General features: G+C 37.5%; 1 protein-coding gene across 6 annotated transcripts in view; it reads left to right on the plus strand.

Annotated features, from left to right (window-relative positions):
* DCDC1 (doublecortin domain containing 1) overlaps window positions 1-22,976 on the plus strand; it is a 443,661-nt gene that overhangs the window by 96,870 nt on the left and 323,815 nt on the right. For all 6 annotated transcript variants that reach the window (XM_072985843.2, XM_078384021.1, XM_072985844.2 and 3 more), the window contains one exon: window positions 9,904-10,070. In XM_072985843.2, coding sequence (XP_072841944.2) covers window positions 9,904-10,070 — 167 coding nt within the window. The remainder of the gene's footprint in view (window positions 1-9,903; window positions 10,071-22,976) is intronic.

The raw sequence follows: 22,976 nt of genomic DNA on the forward strand, positions 1-22,976 counted from the left end.
TGTAATTCTGCTTTTGCACTTTCTTCTTTCACTTGCATCAGAAGTTGTTTCAAGTCATTGCTGGTTTCTGCCAGTAAAATGGTGTCATCTGTGTATCTTGTTACTGGTTTTTCTTCTGTCAATTTTCATTGCACCTACATCTGAATCTAGTTTGACTTTCCATATGATATGTTCTCTTTTCTCTTTCATCTTGACTTGTAGGAAATCATTCTATATCTCCATATTCTGTCTTAATGGTAGTTTCATATTCAGGGAATAAATTATACATCAGGACAATTCAGTGCTGAGACACATTCCTTTCTTTCAAAGCAATCCATACCTTCTTATGATCCACAGTCACAGGCTTTGCTGTCATCTGTAAAACACTGACTGACCTTTTTCTTAAATTCTTTGAGGCACTCCAGTAGCCAATGTATATTTGTGATATTATCTTCAGTGGCTTTTACCCCCCCCCCCCCAAAATCTAGCTTGAGCTAGTTTGAATGTCAAACACTTCTCCACTTCTCCAACGACATTTGGTTCTGCTTTGTTTTCTGCTTTTGCATTCCAATCACCTATAATTATCAGCCTGTCTCTCTCTCTCTCTCTCTTTTTTTTTTTTTTGATGTGTGTCCTCCTGAATACTTACATAAAAGCTTTCAATTTCCCTTCTTTTTCTCCCCAGTATCTGCATTTGGAGCACAGACTTGAATTATTGTTATATTGATAGGTTTTCAAAGAAGCCTGATTGATATTGTAAGGACAGACCTTGCATTGTAGCCTCTAACTACCTGTGTTACCTCTTTCCTCAGTATTAGAGCTACAGTATTCTGTTTCTTCATTTCCAGAGTGTAACACTTTGCCCTTGTCTCACTGAAAATGTCCCATTCCAGGTCATTTTATTTTGCTCATACTGTATTATGTACTGCAATGTTTGGCTTTAGTTTCCCATTTACTTAGATTCACACTTCTCACATTCCATATTTCAACTGTATGTGTTGTGCAGCATTAAGACATCCTTTTAGCTTCAATCTAGTTGGTTCATTAGCAATAGTTATGTAGTTATCTACATAAGGAGGAGAAGGGTATGACAGAGGATGAGATGGTTGGACAATGTCATCGAAGCAACCAACATGAATTTGACCCAACTCCAGGAGGAAATTGAAGACAGGAGGGCCTGGCGTGCTCTGGTCCATGGGGTCACAAAGAGTCGGACACAACTAAACGACTAAACAACAACATGTAGTTATCTAGTTAAAAACTAGATAAATGCAACATAATCAAACCAACTGTTTTATAGTCAGCCATTGTTAGTAATATAGTTGTCACTGCCTACCCTTTTCCTCATTTTATTCCCCTGACATATCACTGTTTACAATTCCACAATAATATGACTATAGTGGAAGGTGTCTCTTTCATTTTATATTATCTCCCCAGTTCCTTAAGCCCTGGATCCATCATGGATCACTTTATGCAGCAGGGTGTATGACCTGGGGTGGGGAGGATTAGAGAGAAGGAAGAAAGGATTGGAAAGTCAGGTTCTGCCTGCCCTCTTTTTGAGGAAAGTAAGTGAATTACATCGAAAGACCTGACAAACACAATAACTTTTTTAAAAAATAAAATCTATTTTATATGCATATGCTAGGGAGATTTTGAATTTTTAATAAGGGTTTATTTTCTGTGAAATTAATTAAAACAAAATATTATAAAATGTAAAAGAGTATTAGTAGTGATTTAAAGCCTTACAAAAATGAAATGCCTTTTCTCGGTTCAGAAGCGAATTCTGAAAGATACCTGGCAAGCCTCTATGACTGAATTCCATAAATGAAGCACTGCAACATAAATACTACCTCTCCCCAATGAAATCTCAGGTTGATGTGGCAGTAACAATCCTTCAAGTGCTCAGTTCCCAAACAACAAAGGCTTTTAGGATAAAGACCCACCTGTCTGTAAATCCACTGGGAAGCAGTGGAGTTGTTTAAGAAATGATGAAATATTTGCTCTCTGCGTAACAGGGCCATTGACAGATTTGAACATAAAGTGGGTTTTGAAACCATCTCCCCCAGTGTTTCTATTGGAGGTGCAGGGATGTGTGTGTATTAAATCACAGCTGGTGTCAGATGTAGTGAGCCTAACATTTTTTCACATCATCCGTGCGTGCTGGAGCAGAACCTGGTATTCAGTAGCAGGTAGTGCATCATCATCATTATCATTGTATTTTGAGCTAATTCAGATTTCCAGTCTTTAGAAAATAGCCCCACATAAAATGAGATTAGCAGTAAAACTTGGAGGCTAGCAGAGCACAGATAAACAGAACAACTGAGATTGAGTTTCAGTGTATTAACCTTAATCCTGGTAACTAGCCCTTTAAAACAGTAATTTAGCACTTCCACCAATTCACTTGCATCAGACCTAAAACATGGTTGGTCTAACAAGGCCACTGACAGATTCAAACATAAAGTGGCTTTTGAAACTATCTTGCCCAGTGTTATTTGGGGGATAGAATATCTACATAACAAAAGAATGAAACACCAGAAGCAGAATAAAACACAACAGCATTTCACTTAGACTTCTTTGTAGTCTTTGTGATTCATATTACTCTGTTCTTGCATCTGTGCAGACCTATCTCGAACTTTTTAAAGTTGAGCTGATGTGAGTCTTGCCACTGCACAGTGCTTTCCAGTTTACCTCAGCTCTGTTTTGTCTACCTCCCATGGACCTTTGTTCAGAAAATTCTCTTTGCTACTTTCTTTTCAGGTGAGTGTTTCATAATTGTACATAGTTCCTTCCCCTTTCCTCAGCTTTTGTCATCTTAGAGATATGTACAGTATATATAGTTTTTTATCATAGTTTTTTTTCTTACTCTATAATAGGCAGTTTTTCAAGAAATTCATAGCATTAAAGCATCATTGCAAGAAGTACAGTATGTACATTTTGAATATTTCACTAACTGACAGCCTCTCTGAGTACCTTTCTTTGTTTGGAGGAACTGCATGACACAGAGACTTGTAAGTACAGTGTTGCCTGACCCTTATTCATAAAGGCCAAAAAGAAACTGGCACACAACTTGGGTCTGTCTTTGTGAAAAAACAGTCTTCAGCCATAATTACTAAACAACAACACAATCCACTGAAATGTGTAAACAATCTCGGACTTTTTCAATATTCCTGATGCCTACACAATTGAATTCAACTTTGATTCCTCAGATTCAGCTATGGTACAAGACCTCAACAACAGACAGTGGCTAAAATCCCGATAAGTTGTTGTGCAAATGGCATCACTTTTGGTAGTGAGTTGCCATGTTGAGAAATCTCTGTAAACGTTATCTGTTGCATATTGAATCACATGACTCTGCATGCAACACAAGGTCTCCTAAGTTTTCTTAATTTACAGCAATTACAGTAACTGCAACAGTATTTCAGCTATTGCATCAGTAATCAGAACAGACACTGCAGTGAAGATAAAGACTAAAGATCAGTAGTTCCATTGGTGAAGGAACCCAAAAAGAAGGAAATGAAGTAATTGTATTAGCAAGATATATCACTTAGAAAAATATCTTCTTCACATTCTCTTCATCCTTAACACTCCGTCCTTCACACTCCAATCTGCATGTTCACAATTGTCTGTCAGATTTGGGTGTACAGATCAGAAACTCACTATCTCCACCACACTTGATTTTCCTCAATTAACTAGTTCTGCTACTTGGGAAGATGCACCCTGAATGATGTTGGTCCACGTTGTCAAACTTCCAGCAACAATAGGCATTCTTTCAGAGGGTAAGATAAATGTCCCTTTAATGCTGAGTCAGCACTACCTCAGCTTCAGTACCAGTCCAACAGTTTACTGTACAGTTCAAATTTACCAGCACTAGATTACAATCTTGAGAATATTCTCCTGCCTCACATTATACTCAACACTCTTTTGAGGTGGTATGTATGGGAGACTGATTACTATTCCTTCAGGAGATGGCATCAGTCCTGACCCATTCTTATAAGCAGGAACATCAGTTCCCTAGCAGTCTTGTCAAACACCTGGTTCTATACATGGACCAGGCATAACTGAGACAGGTATGACCATTGACATTGAATTCTATGCTGTCATTCCTGTCATATTTAACCTAACCCTATCATCATTTGATCTTGGTACTCTGGTTGCTTTGATTCTACAATTGCTTTCTGAGTTGACATCTACAGTGATGTAAACTCACTTGGTACTGGGTGCTGCTATCCAAACAGTCAGGACATCAGCCACAGAAGTACCATTACTCATATAATCTCTGGTGCAACAGTAACCTATCATACTCCCTTGGTTTTCACATCTATTCCAGTTTTGACTCACCTGAAACTGGTACTGTTAGTAGTAATCATGGCAATATCTCATCGTTTAGTCGTGTCCGACTCTTCATGACCCCATGGACCAGAGCACGCCAGGCCCTCCTGTCTTCCACTGCCTCCCGGAGTTGGGTCAAATTCATGTTGGTTGCTTCGCAGACACTGTCCAGCCATCTCATCCTCGGTCATCCCCTTCTCCTCTTGCCTTCACACTTTCCTAACATCAAGGTCTTTTCCAAGGAGTCTTCTCTTCTCATCAGATGGCCAAAGTACTGGAGTCTCAGCTTCAGGATCTGTCCTTCCAGTGAGCACTCAGGGTTGATTTCCTTTAGAATGGATAGGTTTGTTCTCCTTGCAGTCCAGGGGACTCTCAAGAGCCTCCTCCAACACCACAATTCAAAGGCATCAATTCTTCGGCGGTTTGCTTTCTTTATGGTCCAGCTCTCACATCCATACATCACAACAGGAAAAACCATAGCTTTGACTATTCAAACTTTTGTTGGCAAGGTGATGTCTCTGCTTTTTAAGATGTTTTCAAGGTTTGTCATTGCTTTCCTCCCCAGAAGCAGGCATCTTTTAATTTCGTGGCTGCTGTCTCCATCTGCAGTGATCATGGAGCCCAAGAAAGTAAAATCTGTCACTGCCTCCATATCTTCCCCTTCTATTTGCCAGGAGGTGATGGGACCAGTGGCCATTATCTTAGTTTTTTTGATGTTGAGTTTCAGGCCGTTTTTTGCACTCTCCTCTTTCACCCTCATTACAAGGTTCTTTAATTCCTCCTCACTTTCTGCCATCAGAGTGGTATCATCTGCATATCTGAGATTGTTGATATTTCTTCCTGCAATCTTAATTCCGGCTTGGGATTCCTCTAGTCCAGCCTTCCACATGATGTATTCTGCATATAAGTTGAATAAGCAGGGGGACAATATACAGCCTTGTCGTACTCCTTTCCCAATTTTGAACCAATCAGTTGTTCCATATCCAGTTCTAACTGTGCCTTCCTGTCCCACATATAGGTTTCTCAGGAGATAGACAAGGTTGTCAGGCACTCCCATTTCTTTAAGGACTTGCCATAGTTTGCTGTGGTCCACACAGTCAAAAGCTTTCTCATAGTCAATGAAGCAGAAGTAGATATTTTTCTGGAACTCTCTGGCTTTCTCCATAATCCAGCGCATGTTAGCAATTTGGTCTCGAGTTCCTCTGCCCCTTCGGAATCCAGCTTGTACTTCTGGGAGTTCTCGGTCCACATACTGCTGAAGCCTACCTTGGAGGATATCTATCCATCTAGTATTGGTTTCTACATTTCCTTCTACAACTTGGCTTAGCTCACAGCTTCCTGCGACTATTGAGCTTTACATGGTCAGCAGCATCCAAAATGACAAAAAGGCTAGCATTTTTCAGACAAGGGGGATTCTTCTGAGCCACACAGTTATGAATCATAGTAATCATCAGAATCTGCAAATGTACTCTAACATCTCCTGTATTCAAGTAGCAAATATCAACACACTCTTTCCTGCTGGAGATGTCAGATACTAGCCATTCAAAGTACTGTATTTTTTTCTATAAGATGCTACTTTTTTAAAATTGAGGGGCATCTTTTACACAGAAGTAAGCTGAGATAGCTGAGAAGAGAACAAAATGGCACATACCTTGCCTCTGTAAACAGACTGCCTTCAGCCACCAGGCTGAGTTTCCTACAGGCAGGTGACTTAGCTTCTTCCAATCAGGAGCCTTATGAAACTGACATCAGCTGACCCTGAACAAACCAATTGGAACACACCTCCTTGGAGGTGGAGCCTGTAGGCTCAAGATTCAACAGAGACAAAAAGGCTCATGTTCTGAGCTCAGAGGCTGAATCCTCAAAGCTAGGCTTTCTTAATTTTGGGGTTAGAAAATTGGGGGTGGGTCTAATAAATGGGGTGTGTTAGAAATGGAAAATATGGTAGTTGATGCTTTACTTTTTGCAAAGCCTGGTTGCCAAGAAGGCTCAGATTCCCAAGGAATTCAGAAAATTGGCTGACACTCTTTGCATCAATATGTATGAGACTGACAAATGTATTTTAGCAGAAGCTTTCTGGATTAAAGCTAATATTAATGCATTGTTTAGTCTTAAAGGTGTTGCAATACTTTGCTTTTGTTAGTTGTTTGGCTACACATACTGAAACAGACTAACATGGTTGCCAGTTGGATCACTGGGATTTACATAAATGTTTAGTTACCACTCAGGAGTTGATTGAATGAATCTATTCTAGCTAAAACTAGCAATTACATTTAGGTCCCATCAGCAGATATAATCAGATAGATTAATAGATAGAGACCTTGTTATTTTGTCCCACATGCACCTCATTAGTTCTAAATAGGTAACCTAAAGAGGTAACACTGATCTCAGTATATTTTAGTGTGCTTAGCACTGAGCGTGTTTACCTCTGTAGATTGGTTGGACTAGTATATAAAATATATTATTTTTTCCTTGAGAGAGTTATGAATTAATAACATATTAATTATGATGTTATAGGGTTATACCCCACTGTGTATAAATATTGGTGTTGTCAATCTTCAGGCTGCTCTTTGGTATGTAAAGCTTGCCATCCTTTTTCCTACTGGCAACATGGGCATGATGTTGTGCAACAATATCAGGCTATTTCCTGGAGTTTTGAATTGTGGGTATAAAGCTATGTTCCAGTTTTCAAACCCTTTCCTTGGAGTAGGAAACCTGCTGAAGAATAACTATATCAGACCCAAAGCTCTACAAACTTGTTGTGTGCATGTTTCCAAAAGATGTCCCCTTGCTATTTGAAATTTTAAAAAGGGGAGCTTGGAGTTAGCAAAGATTGTCACTGGAAACCAAAGTCAAAATCATTACTAGTACATAAAAGAAAGACAGGGACAAAAATCAACTCATTTGAGATGTGGTGTTGGAGGAGAGCCTTACAGATACCAGACAGTCCAAGAGGCAGAAAAGTGGGTGCTTAATGAAGTCAAGCCTGAACTCTCTCTAGAGCAAAAATGAATAAACGGAGGTTTTCACTTTACTAAAAACTCTTAACTCAAAAGCCCTTTGCACAAACTTCTCCAAATATGGCACAGAGCAAGAGCAGATTGTCTGTTACTCCTCTGCTGAATTTGATACTGATCTGAAGTCCAGTTTCAAAGTTATTAATTTTTTGTTTTGGCTGCCCAATTTTTAAATTTGTCTTGTAGAATATTGCTTTGCTTTGCTGCACAACAACGTATCTACAGTATTATGCAGCTATAATATTCCGCAATCATATAAAATGTTATTTGACAATGTATTTAAATCCATCAGACGTCTCTGATCAGAAAGGCAGGGAAATTTGCATGCACAATATATTATTGTGGAATAAAAAAGCAGTGAATGTGTGAACATGTCTATTCATTTTGATGCATTTTAACCACTTCTTGGTTGTGGCCCCATCTTGTGAGATAGACTTCGACCGGAAGTACTGTACTCCAAATACAAGTAACATCAATCTGTGGGATAGGTTATTATCTGATTGCAGCAAGTGCAGAGAAAGAGTTGACCAACCTCACTGGTGCTGATGTCTCTTCTAGTGCACCTGCTGGAAAACTGTACCGAATGGTGGGAGTAAGAGTTCCACCACTGAGCGATCCATTGGGAGTTCTTCTCCCACCATCTGAGAGCAGGCCAGACAGTGACATCTCTGTGTCCCCACTATTGACCCATTGCCCTCATTGGGCAGCAGAACAACCACTTTTTTGCAGTCCAGGAGAGTTTTCTTCCCAGAAAGCTAGGCAGCTATGAGCTGAGCTGCTTTAATTCTTCTCTGCCTTCATGAATTCACTCCACAGGGGTACAAGTGGGGACTGCAGACAAGCAGTGACTTTCCTTTAACAGGAAGCCCAAGCAAAAAGGAGTGGCCTCAGTGGAAAAAGAGAGTTCTGTGAAAGCTACTTAAGAATGGTCAGGAAATGATATTAAATGCATAGCAAAAAAACAACTAACTCAAGTTTTGTCACTGAATCTTAAGCAGAAATAATTACAGTGGTTTAGACGAAATTTAATTATTTCTCCTCACCACTGAGCAATGGTGTATTTCCTCTTTCCCACCTGATTACAACAAACAGTACATATTTAAGCGTACACAGAATGGCCTTTCAATTTTCACTCATAAGGAAAAGTCTCTGTTTTCCATATAAAGAGTTTACAAAGCAAGGGTTACAGGGAGATAATATATTTCTTTCTTACACATATGTTATTTTTCGTACACACACTTGTATTTTCTCTTATTAGAAATTAAGTACTATACCTTTATTGCCAGGAAACCCCACATAGTCAGCCTGTTCCCCTCTATCTGTGATGCTACTTCTAGTTTCCCTTCATTCTTCTTCAAATACCTTTTCACAGAAATACAAGCTCTCCACACACACACACCCCAAACAACCTCTCCTATTCTTCCCATCCTCATGGTTTAAATTCTATAAAGACTCAAGGTTTTCACAGATGAATCAGGACAGTTGGTGGGAAGAGATCAGCACTGTGCAAGCTGCGTTCATATAAAGACCTGTTAGTGCTGCTGTACATTCATGATTTAGCACATTCAAAAACACAATCTGAAATGTAGATGAGGTGGGGGTACTCAGTTTTCTAGTACATTCTGGGAAAATTCTCCAGTTTTTATTAATGCGTAAGTAGTGAGATTTATCATCCCTATGTTATGAACTCATAATAATGCATAATAAGTTTGCTTTCTATTTTGAAAATAATTCTCTTCTAACAAAACAAAAAAAGGGAAAGTAAACAGATCTTGTCTTTGGTATATACTGATATCAGTGTTCTTGGCTGTTTTGCACTGGGCAGTTCATATACGGATTATTCATAAAATAAGTGACATATTTATAATTTATAAATAAATATATATTTATATATAATGTTTGTACTTACAGTTCTGCCATTCTTTAGAAATATTTGTCTGCTTTTTCATTTCTGGAGGGCAAATGATGAAGAAAGATAACCTATGTACTGTTTAGTGTTTTATACAATCTATTATAGTTTTTCCCAGTTAACAAATTATAACTACATTAAGGTTTTGTTTTTTTGTTTTTTGCTGAGGAAGCACTTGTTTTCCACACAAGTTATGGGAAAATAGATTATAACAAAATTTCCTTAGAAAACTTCAATATATTTTAAGAATTATGAGATGTGTAGAACGTTTGATCTGTAAATATATACAGTTCTTGACAGGAAGCTATGGTCTGAAATAACATGGATCTTGCAGTTTTATGAGGACAATGCCAGTAGATTTCAGCAAGGTTGGTTCCAACTCATCTGTGATAAATGAGAAGATAAGGCAATCAGTGCACACCATGACACTCTGTGCAGCTAGTTAGACACACTTCAAAACTATTCAGGTGTGCTCACAAGGCTTATGAATCTTACATGGGGGGGTCTCAATATAAATACATCCTTCATGGTGGCCACTAGAAATACAGGATCTGATTTTCTAAGACTTAACCCAGGTCAGATATCAATAATAGATGTTAAGAATTCTGAATTTGGGGATGTGTTTCAGCAGGGTCAATAGAAAGTCTTCTTTTCTCTTCATTCATATAGTTCCTCTGCTTGACAAATGTCTGCAAAATTCCATCACACCTCTGCGAGGACCTCTTTGGGTGTCTAAGGGAGAAGGTTTCAGCCCCTTTGGAGCAAAGATGTATATCCAAGGAGTACTATTGGCCTTACACCAACGATTAAAATCTGAAAAAAACTACTGTGAACAGGTGAGTTATCCAAGTCTTTAAAACGCTGCTTTTTCTTCTTCATTTTTAAATGTACTTTTTGTCAAAAGGCTATGATTGGCACTGTGTCATAAGGAAGGGTGACATGTATTGCATGAGTTGCTGTACTCGATAGGTAGATGAAATGTTTCTCCTATAATTTCAAAGCCAACAATGATGGAGACAATTGTGTATGTCTTTCAGTGTGGGATATTATGTCTCATTTTTTTGTGCTGCAGACTTCTGTGAGAATTATATATAGCTATTTCTGCTCAGGATCAGTTAGAGCTAAATACATCATATGCAGTTTTTCATAGTGCTTCTCACATTTTTTAAAAAATCACTGTTAGAATACCTTGACCTGAAATATACTAAAGATATTTTTAATGTAAAAATATATAAACATAACCAAATATATAAACATAACCAAATAAATATTTCCATTCTCTTAATGTTTTGTTCTGAGGGGATAGTCATCTGCAATAGGCAAGTTAGCTTCGAAATGCATTTGAATTCTTTATACAGAAATCTATTTTTCCTTGGTTTGATAGACAGCTATATTTTATATTTCACCTACAATGTATGTATCTTTTTCTTTTCCTAATAATTTGACATATGTTTGCATGTATATATGTATAATTCATCTGAACTTGAAAGGACACATGCAAACCTCCTCTCTCTCTCTCTCTCTCTCTCTCGCACACACACACACACACACACACACACACACACACACACACACACACCAGCTGTTGTAGAAGATAATGTGAGATCAGAAATGAATATTACATCTCAAACTAATATTTACAAGAGATCTCAGGCCATAATAGTGAACTATGAATTCATCAGGATCTCATTTTCTGGGGTCTGTGTAAGAAGGACAGGAAGAAACAGATGTCAGTCATGCCATTTATATAGCACCTCCTGCTGTCAAGTCCATAAAGAGAAAGGAACATTTACTTTGGAATGAACTGTTTTGATTCTGAATGAATGCTGATCTACAGTAACCAAGAATATAGAATGAGATAATATAGATGTTGCTGTTTCAACAAATGCTTTACATATTTTAACAGAAGAGGGGGGAACACCTATGGAACTATCAATTTTAAATTGTTTACTTTATCTCTAAGACAATACCAATGCAAAACATAGAGAAATATATATGATCTACCACCTCACAGTAAGATGACATCACACATACACACACACACACACAGAGCCAATAAATCAAAGTTTTAGAAAATTTATAACTAAATTAAAATAGTATTTCTCTTTCTTGATTTTTACATGTAGAATACTGTGAGTTTCTCTGTTACTTTGGATAAATTCTAAGTTTACATATACAGTATAGGGAAAGTGCTCCAAATATATAAAAAGTTATGCAATTTCAAATATAAATAATAATTGAATTTAGAAAGAGCAACATGTGGTCAAGGATACAGCAGTAGAGAATTAGTGTTCCTCTTTAACATTGCAGTTTTCAAGAGTCATAAATTACTAGTAGTGAACTTTTGAGAGTTGTTCTGAAACATATGAATGGTCAAAAAATAAATACCTCAGATTTTACTATTATAACATTAATTATATAAAAGTTACAGCTGGGCTAAGAAATGTGGCCACTGCTAGTTGTAAGCTGTATGTTATACAGAATAGGAGGGATACATATCACTGAAGTTCATATTCAGTAATGTTTTCCCTCTTGATACTTCTTGTGAATTTTACAATAGAAGTTTAAATTCTCAGCAAGTTAGTAATCACTACATTTTGGTTATATATATTATGAAATAATTGTTTTGCCTCTTTTTCTTTCCCTTCATATATACGTAAGAGAAATATAGCAAAGATCAAAAGGCAATGTCCAATATTTTATACACAATATATTTTTGTGGATGTTTCCTCTAGCTGCAGTTTCTTATGAGTCTTGAAGTGCAGGGGAACCTTGGTAGCAATATTGAATGTGTTCAAGGAGTATAGCTAGAAGATAAAAACAGACTCCCTGTTTACTTGTGTAAGACCTTTGAGCACTTGCACAGGCCTCTTTGGATTGCAGGCCAGTTTAATAACAGGCCATTGTCACCCTTTAACTAGTAACTGTGGGTACAATCTGCAGTTATGTCAAGGTATGCCCCATTGCACAATTGCAGCCCTTGTCTTCCCTTGTGCATCAGCAAAAGCACCAGTCTAAGCATGCTATGCTGCTCACAAACTGTGAAACTGCCAGCAATACTGTTTTGATCTTATCAGAAGGTTTTCTGATGGTTGAGACCAGTCAGTCCTCAAAAAACAGAATATGGCTGCACTGGCAACATGTCATAAGCATTTAGCACGTACACTCCTAGTTTTCCATGCCATTATTTAACTAGCTTAGGTCTAAAGGCTTTGGAGGCTTTCCTTTTGCCCAGGTAAACTGTTTGGGAGTTTCATATTTTGATATACCACTGATATGTTCTCCAAAAAAAGCTGATGATTGTTGCTTAACTATTGTTTTATGGAACTCTACTTTTCCTTTATTTTTATGATGTTCTCTTTCTCCTTGTTCATTAAAAACCAAATAACATAAAACATTCAAATGCTGATTAATACCTTTGATACTGGATTTTGGAGTAGTAGTGTGTGAATGCAGAGAAAATGTTTTCAGGAGTACAGTATAGTGGCAACCTCAAAGTACATCAGATAGTTCCATTATAACAGTTTCTGTAATTTCCAGTGAGTCTACATTAACATCCACAAAGTGCAATCAAAACTGCTCATATTGTTTTCAAGTCTTGTTTATTTATCATAGTAAGTACTGTATACTACCAGCATGTTGGGTCTTGTCCTTTTGGAAGAAAGATTTGAATCAAGTCAAAATACTCAGTTCATAAAAGACCAGTTCCTACTTCAATGTCTGTGTTATAAAGAGTGAATTATTTTTATCTGTCTTTCACTGAAAATGTATGTGATAATCTAAAAGGAATTGGGGTTAGTCTGAGGCTTTCTATGATCTGAGGTGATTGAAAACAATTGCCCTACATTTTCTAAATTGAAAATATAGTTCTGGTAATTCTGATAAATCTTGGCTGAAAGCATTCTATGTGAATCTGATTCAGATGTTTGATGTTCAGCTACTGATTTTTACCTTTAGAATCAGTGAAGACTGTTGAATTTATGAAATCTCTGAACATACTGGGTTTAGGTGAGAGAGAGAGAAAGAGAAAGATATAAACTAACATTTGTGTTTAACTCTATTCCTTTCTTGATTTATTTATCAAAAACCTAATGTGTTCTTTTCTACAGTAACTACAAACTTTATAAACTAGCTAGTATGCTTTAACACTATGCATTTAAATTTATTTTCCCCAGACAGAGATCCTAGCATGATGAAATTATTCAAGAGCACACAATGCCAGGAATATTAAAATTCCTTACCAAATGGAGAAGTAGCATAAACATGCAAGCATAGAGTATAGTTAATACTTCCAGTGCAGGAGCTGTCTGTCTCATTAGCATTCTTGATACGTACTTGTGGTGTTGGTGGGGGTGTTGAGCAGGAATGCCATTGTGTTGAGCCCCAGTGTTTGGGGACAAACACTGCTGTGGAAGGAACGTGTGAAAAGGCCATGGTACTGTCAGAGAATAAGGAAGGCTGTGCATTCCCTGTGCTTCAAGCAGGGAAGCTGTCATTCACAACTCCAGCACAACTAAATAGAGGCCAAACAGATGACTGAAAATACCTTTTTAAATGATATTAATGATTCGTAACTATTTTTGTCCTTTAGAATCACACAGCAAATAATTAGTTCTGTTTGTCACTAAGATCAACGAGACACAACATGGGTAAGGTGACATAAAGGGTGAGCAGGAGATCCAGTAGAAGTTCTTGTCACAAGCATTTTGTACATTTAATCCTTTCAAATAAAAATAGCTACAGTTATAATATCAAGCTAAAGCTTTATCAGAAAGAATAGTGTCAAATTTCAGCCTAGAAACTTAAAACTTTTCAAAGCTCTCTAAAGTCTTGTCCAGTTGTGAAACTTACATATATTATTATTATTTGCTATGCTAGTTGTTATTCGTACTAAAATATTATTAATTCTAGGTACAGGTCAGCAGATTGAGAAAGTTAATCAATAATATGCAAAGAAGAAAAAAACTGCTCAGTAATTGATTTCATTCTTCTTAAGGGAGTGAGTCTATGCCAAATCTGTTTAATACATAAAACTGCTGTTTTAATTGCATGCAAATTACTTTTCTGGGTGTAATTTTTACATGATTTGACATTTTATCACCCTTTGATTTACAATTTATGTGGTTAAACACATGCCTCTGGTGTTGCTGGTTAGGCATGGATCACAAATGCTCTTCATAACTTTTGTTTTTTATAACCTCAGCATATCCACAATCTGATTATTACATAGGCTGTCCTTGATGTCAGGTTTACATAATAATTATCTTATTGAATCCATCACTGTATACTATTATATTATTTGTATTGCTTGTACATAACATATAGAAACTTACGTTTACAGAGACATTATACATAAAGCTGTCCTGTATCAAATTAAAATTAACTTATCTGTAGTATATCATCAAATAGTAGAGGTACAGGGGAGTTTACAGTAGTCCTTGGCTGTATGGAGAGTAGCCTAAGAGAAAGGGAGAAGGATTTGAAACTATGATTACTCTTGAAACAAATTTGGTTTTTGTTATTGAGCACCTAGACTTTTCTAGTGCTATATACATCACAATAAGCTCTTACTAAAATTTCTTATACTGTAATTGTGTTCTAGTAATTCTGATATGGCAGAAGAAATACACTGTCTTGATAGGATTCAATGTGTGTTTTGGGGTTGTTGATGTTTTAGCATGTTAAGCTGCTTTACAGGTGTGAGCAGTGCCTAAACATTTCATGCAACCAAGCTGCATTCTAGTTACTAGAAGTATTTTAAGAACCTTAAACTTGTGTCTTTTCCAAAGTGTCATGCCTTGAGCAGGCCTAACATCAGTTAAATGAAGTGAAAATTGCATTCTTGTCTTGATAGAGATGAAAATGGATTTCTGGTCATGAAATAGATGTAGTTGTCACTTTTTAAAAAAGGTGTCAGCAGTTTGCTTCAGCAACTAAGGTGCCAATTCAGTATGACAGTAAACTTGTGATCTGAGCAATCAATAAAATGCTTCAATAACTTCTGCTTCATTACACTTATAATAAGAAGCTATAGATCTGTGGCACATAAAATGTTGATAAAGAGGATATGTGGGCACCAGCTCTTACATCCTGCTGTAGAAACACAGCAAGTGCAATGTTGCCACCTAGAGTTTGTGCAAGGGCAATTATTCTAAGCAGAAAAAATGTATGTAAGCAGTACTAGTGAAAGGTCTTTTTTTATAGAGAGAATGCATGTATATGGGAAACAGTTCTTTGTTTTGTCAGAAAATTCTATAGAGCATGGCAAAACTAGGAACTGAATATTTTGTCCTACATTTTCAGTCCTCATTTTACTGGCCTTGAAATTAGATTACAGTATGAAAGTGTTTTCACTGTCACAAGTTGTGAGGAAAATATAAGATATTGATTTTTATCTAGGTATCAGTTGATAGTGTTATAACTGTCAGGTGAAAAAGTATCACAGAACTATGTGCTCAAGCTACTGTGTATTTCAAAGAATCATAAAATCACAGAATAATAGAGTTGGAAGAGGCCTATAAAATCATCGTGTCCAACCCCCTGCTCAATGCAGGAACTAAAATCAAAGTATGTTTGACAGATGGTTGTATAATTATCTCTTGAATGCCTCCAATGCTGGCAGTCCCTTCTTTGGGATAATAACATTCACTGGTTTTAACTTAAATTATTTTGAAAATGCTCCAAAATACATAGAAATAATTTTTAAGGTAGTTACATTAGTTTCTTGTAGCAAAACTTATCAACAAAACTTTCATAAGCCTGTATCATCAGATACAGATAATAACTACACTTCTTGATTATATTGAAGTCATTGCATTTTAGAACTTTGAAAGTATTTACAAAGTTATTCCGTTAAAGACTTTGTAGGATTTGACATATTTCCTTTAAATTACTCAACCATCTACAGGCATTTCTGCTTCTCTTAATTCAGGATAAATTTTACAGAATTAAAACAGCAACTTCAAAGAGTGTGTGTGATAGATTCCCTGAACAGCTTCAACACCCACAGGTATTATTTGTAAGAAAACAATCATGCTGAGTCTTCAGCTGGTTAGAGAGGGCACAGCATTCCATCTTCACCTGACATCCTATCTGTTCTGTTGACATCATCTGCCCCCTGCTTCCACCTACTCCTCCCAGAATAATGCTCATAGGAAGAGGTTTGTGTGAATGGACAGGGATATGAATGTATGTGTTTTTTTTAAAGAATCCAAACAATATAGAAGCTGTATTGTCAGGAAGGAATGGAAAGGCAACGGGAAAAATTGTCCCAAGGACTGCCAAAAGTTGGCAGTTTCTCTTCTAATTAATCATGTTACATTTTTCTATGTAGTACTACTCAAGTGCAGTTATTCAGAATTCTGAAAACAGACTGCTTACATGAATGATCAAACATGTTGTCTATTTTAATTTCATACTATCTATTATGTCTTAAATAGACAATTGTTTAATGAAAATGGCATTTTAATAACTGAAGGGTATTGTAGCGTTCACCCCTTGTTATCCAAAATAAGTCATGTATTATTCATGTACTAGGCAAATGTGGTGGAGAGGCGGAGCCGAGAGAGAGGTTAAAAGGCGGAGCCTGAGAGGAGAAGTGGGTCAGTCAAGAGTGAGTCAGAGTGAGAGTGAGAGTTAGTCGAGTCAGAGAGAGAAGGAACAGATATTAATAGAGCTCAGCTGATTAAGATAAATAGATAGAGAAGGTGATAATTAATTATATGGCAAGAAGAAAGTATGTATAGATAGACCTGTGAATGATTTGCTTGTGTACAATGAACATCTGAAGGACATCTGTGATTATTATTAACTTTGCTACACTTCAATAAATAAGTTTTGTTTGCATTTACCAGACAAGTGTTTGGACAAACGTCTTTTATATTGTGGATAGAGGCAATCCACTGGTGGCAGTGAGGGAAACAAAGACTGGAACCTTTGTGAGGGGACAAAAAGTAGGTGCCTCAAAGAGGTGAACGTCACAGGTATATGTGAGAAAATTCAAATTTCAGATTTAAGCATTTTGACATTAAGATTTCATGGCTGATATCATAATGATCAAATATGGCCCCAAATACTGTCTATCCTAAGACTCCTGGTCCAGTGGAATTCACTTGTTTCTTCATATATGTGGTTTCTCTCTCTTGAAATGTGTTCAGTTTGGAATTGCCTAAGGATCCTACCTTGAGTCTCGGATAGAGACATTATCAGTTGTATTTTTGGTTAGTGCAGCCTTTTTGAAAAGGTGAGGAGAGGTCTGCTGCCCAAGACAGACAAAAAGCTGGTACAAGAACATAGGATTACTTTAAGTGAGTTCAGATCTTTTGAATAAGATGAACAACATCCAAGGGTACCACTAAAGAAATTTTCAGCTGTAATATTAGAGCCTCTGTCTGTAATCTTTGAGAGTTATTTGAGAACAGATTAGGTAACTGAAAACTGGAGGTGAGCAAATGTCATCCTCAGTTTCAAAGAAGAGTGGGGAGATCCAGGCAACTATCTAGCAGTCAGCATGACATCAATACCAGGAATGGTTCTAGAGCAGATCATTAAACAATTGGTCTGTGAGCACTTAAAAAAGAATATTATGATCTCTAAGGTCCAGCATAGGTTTCTTAAAAGCAGACCAGGCAGACTAATTTTATCTTTTTTAAAAATAGAATCACAAGCTTGTTGAATGAGGGAAATGCTGTGGATATAATGTGTGTTGATTTCAGCAAGGCTTTAATAAGTTTTTTCGTGATATTTTTGTGGTAAAAAGTGGACTTGACAATGCTACTGTTAGAAGGATCTGTAACTGGTTAATGGACTGTACTCAAAGAGTACATTAATAGTTTCACATCATCCTAGAGAGATGTAACAAGTGGGGTATCACAGGGTGCTCTCCTGCGCCCAGTATTGTTTAACATCTCTATAAATGACATGGATAAGGATACGGATGAGTTGTTCATCAAATTTGCATTTGACAAAGGATAACTAATTCTTCAGAGAGCAGAATCAGGATTCAAGATTATCTAAAAAGATTAGAGAAGTGGGCCAAAACAAAATGAATTGCAACTATTGATCCTAAAATGGGAGAAGAGTAAAGTTCTTCATTAAAGTAGGAAAAAACACATGCACAAACACAAGATGCTTGGCTGTCATTCATGTGAAAAGGATTTCGGGGTCTTGGTAGTTATGGTAGGCTAAACATGAGGCAAATGTGACATGGCAGCAAAAAAACAAATGCAATGCTTAGTTACATCACCAGAGGTATAGTGTCCAGATCAAGGGATGTAATGGACTGCAGCCAAGAAATCAGAAGAAGACTGAGATTAGAAAGGTCGCCAATGAAGGAATTAGAAAAGATCATCTAAAAAGGGTGTGTCACTGGAGACCAGGACCAAGATCGTCTACACCCTTGTATTTCTGACCACCATGTATGGGTAAGAAAGCTGATAGGGAAAAAAATGATTTGATTGAAATGTGGTGCTGGAGGAGAGGTTTGCAGATACTCTAGACTGCCAGTAAGACAAACAAATGGGACCTAGATCAAATCCAGCTTGAACTATCTCTGAAGGCAAAAATGCTGAAGCCGAGGCTGTCCTACTTTTAACACATAATGAGAAGGCACTTCTTTCAAGCCAATAATGCTGGGAAAGGTTGAAGGCTGCAAGAAAAGAGGAAAAACAAATATGAGATGCATTGACTTTCTAAACAGGCTTTAGTTTATAACTGTTGAGGATAGGACACTTTGGAGATTGCTCATTCATAGAGTCGCCATACTGTATGTTGGAGGTGACTTGATGGCACACAACAACTTTAGTGTGACCTTACTTGGAAGATTGTGTCTAGTCCTGGGCGCTACAATTTAAGAAGGATATTGAGAAGCTGGAACATGTCCAGGGGAAAGTGACCAGGATAAGAAAAGGTCCATATCCCCTGTAAAATGGTTGAGAGAGCTGAGCATACATAGCCTGGAGAAGAGAAGACTGAGGGGTGATATGGCAGCCATCTTCCAATATTTGAGAGGATGTCTTGTGTACGATTTGCTTTAGAAGCAAAAATGGTGAAACTGAACCTGCTGTATTTTGGGTACATCGTGTGAAGACAAGACTTGCTGAAAAAGACAGTAATGCTAGGAAAAGTTGAAGGCAGCAGGAAGAGAGGCGGAAGATGCAGCAAGTTTGTTCTCTATAGCTCCAGAAGGTAGGACCTGAAGTAATGAACACAAATTACAAAAAAGGACATTTCTACTGAATTTGCCAGTAAGAGCTGTTCAACAATGGAATGGACTACCTCATCATTAAAACAGAAAGAGGTGTGTACTCTCCTTCAGAAATATGGGTCAGTGTTTTTGCACAAACCTGGAATTGCAAAAGGAGTAGTGTATAGAATAGACATGGGGGATGCCCAGCCCATAGCTGTCACTTCTTTCAGAGTAACATGTCCCTATATAGAAAAAATTTGCACAGAGCTGAGTGAGATGCTGAAAGCTAATATTATCATACCATCCACGAGTCCTTGGGCTGCTCCTATAGTCTTAGTAGATAAACCAGATAGGAGCATCAGGTTCTGTGTGGACTATTGAAAACTAAATCATATTACCAAGGCAGAAGCCTACCAATGCTTCACCTGGAAGACCTTATTGAAACAATAGTGAAATGTCCATATATCTCTAGTTTGGATCTAACTAAATGGTTTTGGCAAGTGCCCATGGATCCTAAAGACCAAGAGAAAACAGCTTTTTGCAGTCTTTTTGGATTATATTAATTTTGTATTATGTGTTTTGGCCTAAAAAATACACCAGCCACATTTCAAAGACTGGTAAATAAAAACCTGTATGGCATGAGAGAGTTCACTATGGCATACATGGATGACATCGGTATTTTTAGCCAGACCTGGGAGGAACATAAATCCCATCTAGAGGTCATGTTGCAAAAGTTACATGATGCTGGTTTGACAGTGAAAGTGGCTAAATGTCAGTTTTGGAACTCTGAAATACAGTGGTACCTCGAATTAAGAACTTAATCTGTATTGGGACTGTGTTCTTAAGTCAAAACGTTCTTAAATTGAGGCAGCATTTCTCATAGGAATGTATTGAAAACCATTTAATCTGTATCTACTGTTTTTCATTCTTAAGCCGAGGCGCTGTTCTTAAGTCAAAGCATTAGTTTCCATAGGAACTAATGCAAAGCCAGTTAATCCGTATCTACCACTAGGGGGTGATTTTATTTTTTGCATTTTTTCATCTTTTGACCTAAGGTGAACTTAGGCCAAAAAAAGGGCAGGAAAGGGTTTTTTCCCCTTGTTTTTGGTTCTTAAGTCGAGGCTCCGTTCTCAAGTCCAAGCAACTTTTTGCAATGGAGCCATTCTTAACTTGAATCGTTCTTATGTAGGAACTTTCTCAAGTCGAGGTACCACTGTAAGTACTTAGGGCGCCTAGTCGGAGGGGAAATGATCGAACCCCTAGATGCAAAGATATACGCTATTAATACTTGGCCCACCCCGACTTCTAAAAAGAAAATCTGAGCATTCCTTAGGTTAGCTGCATATTATAGACGTTTTGTCCTGAGGTTTAGTGAGATAGTGCGCCATTAACAAACTTAACCTGAAAGAAGCAAGCTGAAGACATCAGGTGGATGTCAGAGTGTCAGGTAGCCTTTGATCATCTGAAGAAGGCACTGACTTCAAAACCTGTCCTCACTGCACTGGACTTCGACTGTGAGTTCATCGTTTTCATCGATGTGTCAAACGTGGGAATAGGAGCTGTACTGTGCCAAACAGACAACACCGGGAGTCTACATCCAGTGACTTACATCAGCAAGAAACTCCAACCTGGTGAGAGACATTTATCCACTCTTGAAAAAGAGTGTCTAGCTATCGTATGGATGCTGCAAAAGCTACAGCCCTACATTTGGGGAAGGAAATTCATCTTCTGCACCGACCATCTCCCTTGGTGTGGCTAAGAACTATGAAATCTAATAGCAGCAAACTTACGAGATGGGTGCTGATTTTGCAAGACTGATTTTGAAATCTAGTGTAAAAGGATCTCAGAATGTGGTTGCAGACGCTTTGTCTAGAAGGCCAGATGACTACAGAAAAGTCTTAAAATCTGAGTTCGCTATTAACTGTTCTGTTTGTGTAATAGTTATGGAATATGCTTAAAGTGCAAAATTTGCTTGGATATTAATAAACTAAGAGGTATGTACAGTGATAGTAAAAATAGCAATATTTATCCTTAGGAATGTAAGAGGTTAATATTTGCATTCTTCTATGAATCTTTGTTTATGAGGGGAAAACGTTAAGTTTCCCCTCCTAAGACAAACTAATTAAGGGGGGGAGGAACATAGCATTCATCCTGCTCATGAATATTTATGTGGAGATTTGCATGCACCAATAGGAGTTGGTGGGGGATGACTTAAGGGGAGTTTAGAAGAAAAGGGGGTTTTGAATCGAGAGTTAAGGACACTGACTGGATTTTATCACTTGTAATAATAAACGATTTCTACTTGGTTTTTAAATGATACGTTGGCCGGACCGCTGTCATTAATAGTGAATAAAGTTAATGTAATCAACTGGTGGCAGCTGAACGACACATAGCGTGCGCCTTTGCTTGGTGAAACAACCAAGGGCCTTGTGGGAACGTAACAGATGCCTTCCTCCACCCAGCCACACAAGTATGTCCTCCACCAATTTGCTGTCCACCCTAAGGATAAAATTGTCAGCAGCTGGTAACTAAATTCTCTCTGTACATATCTGTAAAGGAAGGGTGATATGATATTCTCTGATATTACAACCACAAAAGAAATGGACTTGGACAAGTGGCACAGCTGCAAGGACAAGTTCAGGTGTCAGAGAAGTCTGTGTTTTCATGCTTTGTAAGTAAGAGAAAAGTGAGATGCACATTAAATAAATAAACAATAAACCAGATGTTTTAACTCTCGGAAATGCCCCCATTATTTGTACTCTCTGTAGCTCACTGAATATGAGGAAATACTTGTTACATACTTTCAATGTCCAAGCTAGGATTTTCCAGTTTGTGAAGAAATTACAGCAGCATCTCTCAGAGTAGATTTATTTCATTTCTGTTTTGTTAAATTAATTTCTTCATCATGGTCTCTGTGACTTCAATTTTGCTTGCACTGTAATAATAACTGAATGTAACTCCATTATAATCCTTGTGATTTTATTGTATTTAAATCATCTGTTGGGACCTTGTGTCCCAATACTGGCAGAAAAGTGGCACATGAAGTAAAACAAAATAAAGTTTAAATGCTGGATTTTGTAAAACAAGTAAGTAGACACCAGTCTGCATGGTTTTACCTTATATTGGAGTGATGAATCTCTAGTCATGAAGTACTATCTAAGTAGAATGACATTTTCATCCAAAGCAGGGTTCCATTTGTTAGATTAGCTCTCTATGGTCTACAAAATGCTCCGGAAGCTATGTTGGCTATAAGACACATTTGAAATTTCATGTGATACTGATACAGTGGTGCCTCACTTAGCAATGTTAATCCGTGCAGAAAAAAATCGCTGCTAAGCGATAAAATCGCTAAGCGAAAATAAAAAGCCCATAGAAACGCATTTAAACATCATTAATGCCTTCCTATGGGCTAAAAACTCATCTTTAAGTGAAGATCCTCCATAGCGCCGCCATTTTCAGTGCCCCTAAAGTGAGGTATCCATGCCTGAAAACAGCGGGCGGCCATTTTGTTTACCCGGCGGCCATTTTGAAACCGCTGATCAGCTGGCTGAAAATG

Source organism: Pogona vitticeps, chromosome 1 (assembly GCF_051106095.1).
Source record: "Pogona vitticeps strain Pit_001003342236 chromosome 1, PviZW2.1, whole genome shotgun sequence".
NCBI classification, from domain to species: domain Eukaryota; kingdom Metazoa; phylum Chordata; class Lepidosauria; order Squamata; family Agamidae; genus Pogona; species Pogona vitticeps.